At 52.7% G+C, this 6,363-nt stretch overlaps 1 protein-coding gene across 1 annotated transcript; it reads right to left on the bottom strand.

The window, feature by feature from the left end:
- Positions 1–2,446: 2,446 nt before the first annotated feature.
- Positions 2,447–5,968, bottom strand: LOC123428148 (APETALA2-like protein 5). The gene is made up of 10 exons (XM_045112313.1): positions 5,108–5,968; positions 4,809–4,834; positions 4,682–4,712; positions 4,502–4,586; positions 4,274–4,419; positions 4,035–4,079; positions 3,811–3,902; positions 3,478–3,665; positions 3,281–3,370; positions 2,447–3,177 (listed from the first exon to the last, which is right to left on the bottom strand). The coding sequence occupies exons 1-10, from the start codon at positions 5,500–5,502 to the stop codon at positions 2,812–2,814; spliced, it is 1,464 nt and encodes a 487-aa protein (XP_044968248.1). The 5' UTR covers positions 5,503–5,968; the 3' UTR covers positions 2,447–2,811.
- Positions 5,969–6,363: the final 395 nt, after the last annotated feature.

Here is a 6,363-nt window from a genome sequence, read left to right on the forward strand (position 1 = left end):
TGGGCGACACCAGTTTACTTGGCTACAGCAATGGTGGTTGGTCGCATGCATGATGGCAACAGAGAGGCTGCCGTGACAGAGCCGACGATGATTTTCGTTTTTCTTTAGGGGAGAGCGCCGACGATGATTTTCCTTTTTTTTTGGGGGGGGGGGGGGGGTGGGTTAGGGGAGAGGCGAGGGGAGAGCGACACGGCGACGGGCCGGGCCACACGAACTTACGCCCAAAGCCGGTGGGCAGGGTTACACTTGCACACACGACGAATCGGACGGACGGATGGATCGCATCGGCTTTACCGTCGCGTCAGTCGCGTGTCGTCCGTGGTGGTGGGTTGGAATCCAGGCCCAGCCCACTTTTCCGCAAGCGAAAGCCCGTCGTACGTAGTACTACCAGCACACATGCCCGGTTGCTTCCGCGGCCATGGGCCCCCACCACCACCACTCAGTACTCAGTACAATCCTCTCCCTCCACTCCCGGCTTCAATTATTGCAATGCCCGAATTAGAAACAAGGAATCCTCTCCCTCCGGCGAAACGCTACGCCCACCTGCATCGTATCATGAGACCTCCCTTCTTTCTGCATGCGCGTAGGCATGGCTAGGCGTCACATTTTTATGCCCCTCCAAGGATGTAAAAATGTGAAGGGAATGATGATTTTTTTGATCTTCCCCACCTGTTTAATTTGGAACTTGATGGTGTTATGATGTAGGAGTACATGCATGTTGAGAAATGAGACGTTTCTTTCTTTGTGAAAACGAGAGGCTAGCTCTCCCGTCCTCCGCAAAAACAACAAAATGAAAAGGGTGGTGTAGTTCCTAGTCTCTTGATAAAATTGGATTTTTTTTTCTATGTGAAAATGAAAAGACCAGCTCCACTAGCCTCTCGGGGTACAACCAACCAAATGAAAACGGGAACAACATGTCATTTCCTATCAGAGAAGAAGAGGCTGGTTCTTTACATGATCCCAGATTGCGTGTACATATTTACGACGTTTACTACATGGTAACATAGAAAAAGGAGATGGTGATTTTTCTCCACCTGTTTTAGAAATTGATATTCACAAGTATTCCACCTGATTCATATTAATTGACGCTGCTCTAGTAAGACACGTCTCGTTGAGGCGAGCAGTAAGCGAGGGAGAGTATTTTGAAGAAGAACACAACGATAATTAATATGGGTCGGAGAAGGCACCAGTCTTTTGAGAAATTGGATTTTTCACCTATTTATGAAGGGATTGCGGATTATTTGTACCACCTGTTTAATTTGGAACTTGATGGTGTTACGAAGTACGGTTATGTTGAGAAATGGAAAATTTCTTTCTTTGTGAAAATGTTGATTCTTATAGATGACTTTTCTTTGCGAAAACGAAAGCACAATTCTCTCGTCCTCCACAAACAACAAAATGAAAGGGTGTTGTTGTTTCTAGTCTCTTGACAAAATTGGATTTTTCCTATGTGAAAATGAAAAGACCAGCTCCTCCAGGCTCTGACGGTACAACCAACCAGATGAAAATTGGAACGGCATATTGTCCCTTTCTAAAAGAGAAGAAGAGGCGAGTCCTTTACATGATGCCAGTACATATTTATGATGTTTACTAGAGGATAACATATAAAAAGGAAATGTTGATTTTTTCCACCTGTTTTAGAACTTGATATTTAAAAGTACTCCTTCTGATCCATATTAATTGATGCTGCTCTAGTAAGCCGAGGAGAGCAGCAAGCGGGGGAGAATATTTTGAAGAACAACGCAATGATAACTAACATGGATTGGAGGGGTACTAGTCTTTTGAGAATTTGGATTTTTTTTCTTTCTTTGTGCTTTTCGTAGAGGATTTTCTTTGTTAAGATGAAATACCAATCTCCCATCCTCCACAAACGACAAAAAATGAAAGCGTGGTATTTGTTTCTGGTCTCTTGACAAAGTTGAATTTTTCTATGTGAAAATGAAAGGATCAACTCCCCCAATTTTTGTATACTAGGGCGTAGACAACCAAATAAAAATTGGAACAATGTGTCGTCGTTTTTTTAAATGAAGGATAGATACAAGTTCTTTACAAGACGTCTGCACATATTTACGATGTTTACTAAGAGAGGTACAGATTTTTACAATAACGGTAGCATATGTACGATGTTTACTAAGAGGGGAAACACTGTCGAAGTTGTCAATATTTTTACACTAGGTTTAGCAATGTCGAGGTTATGAAAATAAATCGAGGACGAATAGGTTGTAGTACATGTTTATAGAGGTTTCATAGAGACGGGCTAGCGCTGTCGGCCACGAGGGCGGTGCACGGAGCGAAATGCCGGAATCAATATCGTCATGAAGTGAGTGATGCAACATGAGACCAAACAAAATGAGCTGTGATGTGGACATGGACGCCCCGGAGTCATCGCTGTTGTGGCCATGGTAGCAAGAACCAAAAGATGCTCCACCACAAACACACACTTGAGTTGAAAGCTAGCTAGAGCTAGAACCAATGTCTCTCGTCTTCTTGGGGAACTCTGCATTTACACATGACCGCATCCGTCCTCCTCTCAAATCCATCTCTCGCTCTCACCCAATCAATCAAGAAAAAGAGCAAGAAAGAAAACATGAAATGGTAAAAAAGAATACTAGCATCCGGTCTCAGACTCTCAGTTCAGTTCGGTTCTGCTGGTAATGGCTGTGGGACGAGGAAACTTGAGTTTTTCCTCCGTGATTTCGCCCGGTTGGTTCGGCGGAACACACCTGTCGATCCATCTTCTTCGCCATGGATGATGGATGAAGAAAGAAGATCTTCTTGGCTGGCTGCTCTTGATTGTGTCTCTGCAAGCGGCTAGGTGGGTCTGGCCAGGGAGTGGAACCCGTTCTTCTGGAGCCAGCTCTGCGCCTGCGTGGCGATGTAGGGTGGGAATCGTGATGATGCTGCGGCTGCTGCTGCGGCGGCGGCAGCGTTGTTCGGCACCGGCCCCGCCTGGTGGTGCGGCGGCGGCGGCGGCTGGACCGGCTGCCAGCTCGTGCCGGGGACGACGTTGCCCCAGCCGTGCTGCAGCCTCTGTTGCTGCTGCTGGTGGTGCTGCTGCGGATGCGGCGGCTGGTAGTGGTGGGGAGGCGGAGGCGGAGGCCATTGCCCGCCCCCGGCGCCGGCGCCGACCGTCAGCGACAGGCCTCCCGCTGTCCCCGGATCGGCGTTGCCCACGAACTGCACAGTTTGAACCAAACAACCACCGTTAATTCGCGCCTACCAAGAAGAGAAGAGATAGAAAAATTCGTGAGCTCCAACTTGGAGCGGCAAAAGTACCCACTTGGTGATGCCTGGGACTGAACTGCATGTGGGGGGCTTGCAGTTGCAGGGCTGGAGGGGGCATCTGATGACGCGCCGAGTTCTGGTCGAACTGCATAGTAAATTACGCCATTCTCAGCTTTTCCAACGCTTGATTATACTATGATGCAGGAGCAGTAGTTTGTTGCAGGGTGGTCAAGGTCAAGTTGGGGCCTGTACCTTGGCCTTGGTGCTGCGCGCCGCCGCCGTGTGCCAGTCGAGCTCGAAGGCCATGGGGACGCGCTGGTCGGACCCCGCCGCGCCGTCGTCGTCCATGCCGCCGCCGTCGAGGCTGCCCCTCTTGTTCGACCCCGCCGAGCTCCCCAGCGACAGGTCCAGGTTCTGCTGCTCCGCGTCGCCGGTCGAAGCTGGCAGAGCATTGCCCACCCAAGATCAAGATCAAGGTCAGTGAACGAACCGGAAGAAACATACGTATGCCGCATAATCCTATGGTGGCCAAATCAAAATCACAGATGAACAGTGCGCGATGAATATAACAAGATTATTACTGACCCGCCGGCTCGAACTCCTCGGCGTAGGTGCTGGGATCGAAGTTGGTGACCGCATCCTTGCCGTTGCACTTGATGGCAGCGCGGTCGTACGACCTGCCCAGACACAGAGACACACGAGACATCAATCAGTTCACCGCCCAACCCCAGCCCGAGCAAAGCTAAAGCTAGCAATGGATGGAGGACGCGCGCACAGTGCATGCCCAATAATTTTTCAGTTTTTACTACCTGGCAGCTTCCTCCTCGGTATCGAACAGCCCCAAGTAGACGTACCTGCGTTGCACAAAGATTCTCATTAGTGCCGCTGCCATGCCATGCCATGCCGTCAGGCTAGTTAGCAGGGAGATGCTGCAACTTTGAGCGCAACGACAGGAGCAGGCAGACGAGCAGAGCAAAAATTCGAGCCATCGATTGGAGGAGAAGGGAGGAAGGAGGGTGGCGATGGTGGTTGGTGGAGGAGCACATACTTCTTGCCGAGGAACTGGCCCATCCGCGCCTCCCACCTGCCGCACTTGTGGAGCGTGACGCCCCTGTACTTGGAGCTCCCCCGGGGGAACCCCGTGCTCTGCCGCCGGAGCACGTGGACGAACTCCTCCTTGGTCAGGTTGCCCATCTGCAAGCAAACCAGGGCAAACACGTTACGATTCTGCGAGCAACAAGCGCTAGCTCGTGTTGATCGATCGGGCGTCGCTCACCTGCTTGATGTCGTCGTAGTCCTCCAGGCTGAAATTGATGTCGGCCTCCATGCCGCGGAACTTGATCGCCGCCCGATCGTACGCCCTGCGGCCGCAGATGATGATGAAGAAGAAGAAATCAGTAAAGAAGAGAGCTTGATTGGTACTGTCAAATCGGTTGGTATGGGATCTTTATCGTACCGAGCCGCCGCATGAGCAGTGTCGAATCCACCTGCAGGCCGTCAGTGACATTGTGAGCTCCAATTGGCGATCGATTTCGCACCCCAAGTATGGATGTGTGGACAAGACGGGGATGGAGGAAACTTACCCAGATAGACCTGCTTGCCGCAATCCCTGCATTGCACAAAAGAATGGGGTGAGAAGAGGAGAGGAGAGGGGGGAAGAGAGAGAAACAAGGAAGGAAGGGGAATAAGTTTGATAAGATGTTGCTATGAAAGGTAAAAGGAGCAGAGGCATGGAATGCCCAAAACAAGACGAATCCAATACCAAACCCATCCATCCATCCATCTTCTCTTCTCTTCTCTTCTTTTGCTGCACTCTCTCTCCTTCCTTCCTTAAGCTTTCGAGAAAGGAAAGGAAAGGAGCGGAGCGGCGGCGGGAGCTTACCATATGTGCGACTCCCACCGGCCCGTCCGGCGGTAGAAGGTGACGCCGCGGTACTGCGAGCTGCGGGAACGGGGACCGCGCCGGCTCTTCTTGGCCGCCGCCGACGCCGCCGCGGGGCCTCCTGTTCCTCCTCCGGCGGCCGCGGCCACGGTGGGCGCGGGGGCGCCGGCCAGGCGGAGCCACGCGGCGCGGTCGTTCCCGTTGCCGGGGCCGCCCTCGCCCGGGGCGGCCGGGGGGAAGAACTGGCGCGTGACGACGGCCTCGGCGGAGTCGTCCTCGGCGTCGTCGGGTATCTCGACCACCGCGGCGGCAGACGAGGAGGAGGCGCCGGAGTCGTCCACGGACGGGGACAGCGGCGGCCCCTCGGCCGCCGGCGAGTCGTTGAGATCCCACATGCCGGCCGTCCTTCCCTTCCCTTCCCTTCCTCACTCCTCCTACCTTCTTGCCGTCCGGTTCTTCGGTCCACCCCTATCGGCCTCTCTCTCTGTTCGGCTCGGCTCGGCTCGGCTCTGCTCTCGTTGGCTGGGGTTGAAGATAACAAGAAAGCAGAGGAGGGAAGAGAGAGGGGGGAGGGGGAGAAAAAGGCAGTGGCGGGTTGCCTTGTTGGGGTATGCAAGGACTTTCTCTTTTGCTCTCTCCTTTGAAAAGCACCTCCTCTTCTTAACCTAGGAGCGCAGAGGAGGAGGGAAAAGGCAGCGGCGACGGGGAGAGGTCCAGCTCCTGCTCGTGGTGGATGGAGATGGAGATGGAGATGGAGTGGTGGAAGAGCAAAGGCTTCCGCTGCTGCACCAACATACCTAAGCTAGTGCTCAGGGCCCCGACGAGGGAGGGAGGGAGGGAGGGGGGAAAGGGGAGCAGAGCAGAGCAGAAGAGAGGAGAGCGTAGGCGTGCGGGGGCGCGGTTATAATAGAAACGGGAGGGGAAGAGCACGAGGCAGTAAACAAAGCACATGTTGGTCTTTCACACACATGTGGTCGATGGAGTACAGGTCAGTAAACATGGCACATGTTGTTAGGGCAACACGAACGCTGATCAGAGCGGCTACACCCGGAGCCCTGTGTCCGTCCAAGTCCAAACGTTTGGACGGTCGCTGCCCGGACAGAAACCTTTCACCCAATCGAACATGATAAAGTCGGTCAAAACACTCGAACTGACCGACACTCTTCATATCTGATTGATTCATATCTGGATCGATATGGAACAACCGATGATTTTATCATGCCGGTTCGGATAAACCGGACCCAATCCTAATCCTA

Source organism: Hordeum vulgare, chromosome 2H, assembly GCF_904849725.1.
Source record: "Hordeum vulgare subsp. vulgare chromosome 2H, MorexV3_pseudomolecules_assembly, whole genome shotgun sequence".
Taxonomy (NCBI): Eukaryota; Viridiplantae; Streptophyta; class Magnoliopsida; order Poales; family Poaceae; genus Hordeum; species Hordeum vulgare.

What these genes read in the sequence shown, in the direction of transcription:
- LOC123428148 (XM_045112313.1), bottom strand. Translation starts at nt 5,502, where the DNA reads ATGTGGGATCTCAACGACTCGCCGGCGGCCGAGGGGCCGCCGCTGTCC. An exon ending in CGGCAAGCAGGTCTATCTGG is followed by an intron (nt 4,713 to 4,808) that starts GTAAGTTTCCTC and finishes GACGGCCTGCAG; the next exon opens with GTGGATTCGACACTGCTCAT. An exon ending in ACCGAGGAGGAAGCTGCCAG is followed by an intron (nt 3,903 to 4,034) that starts GTAGTAAAAACT and finishes GTGTCTGGGCAG; the next exon opens with GTCGTACGACCGCGCTGCCA.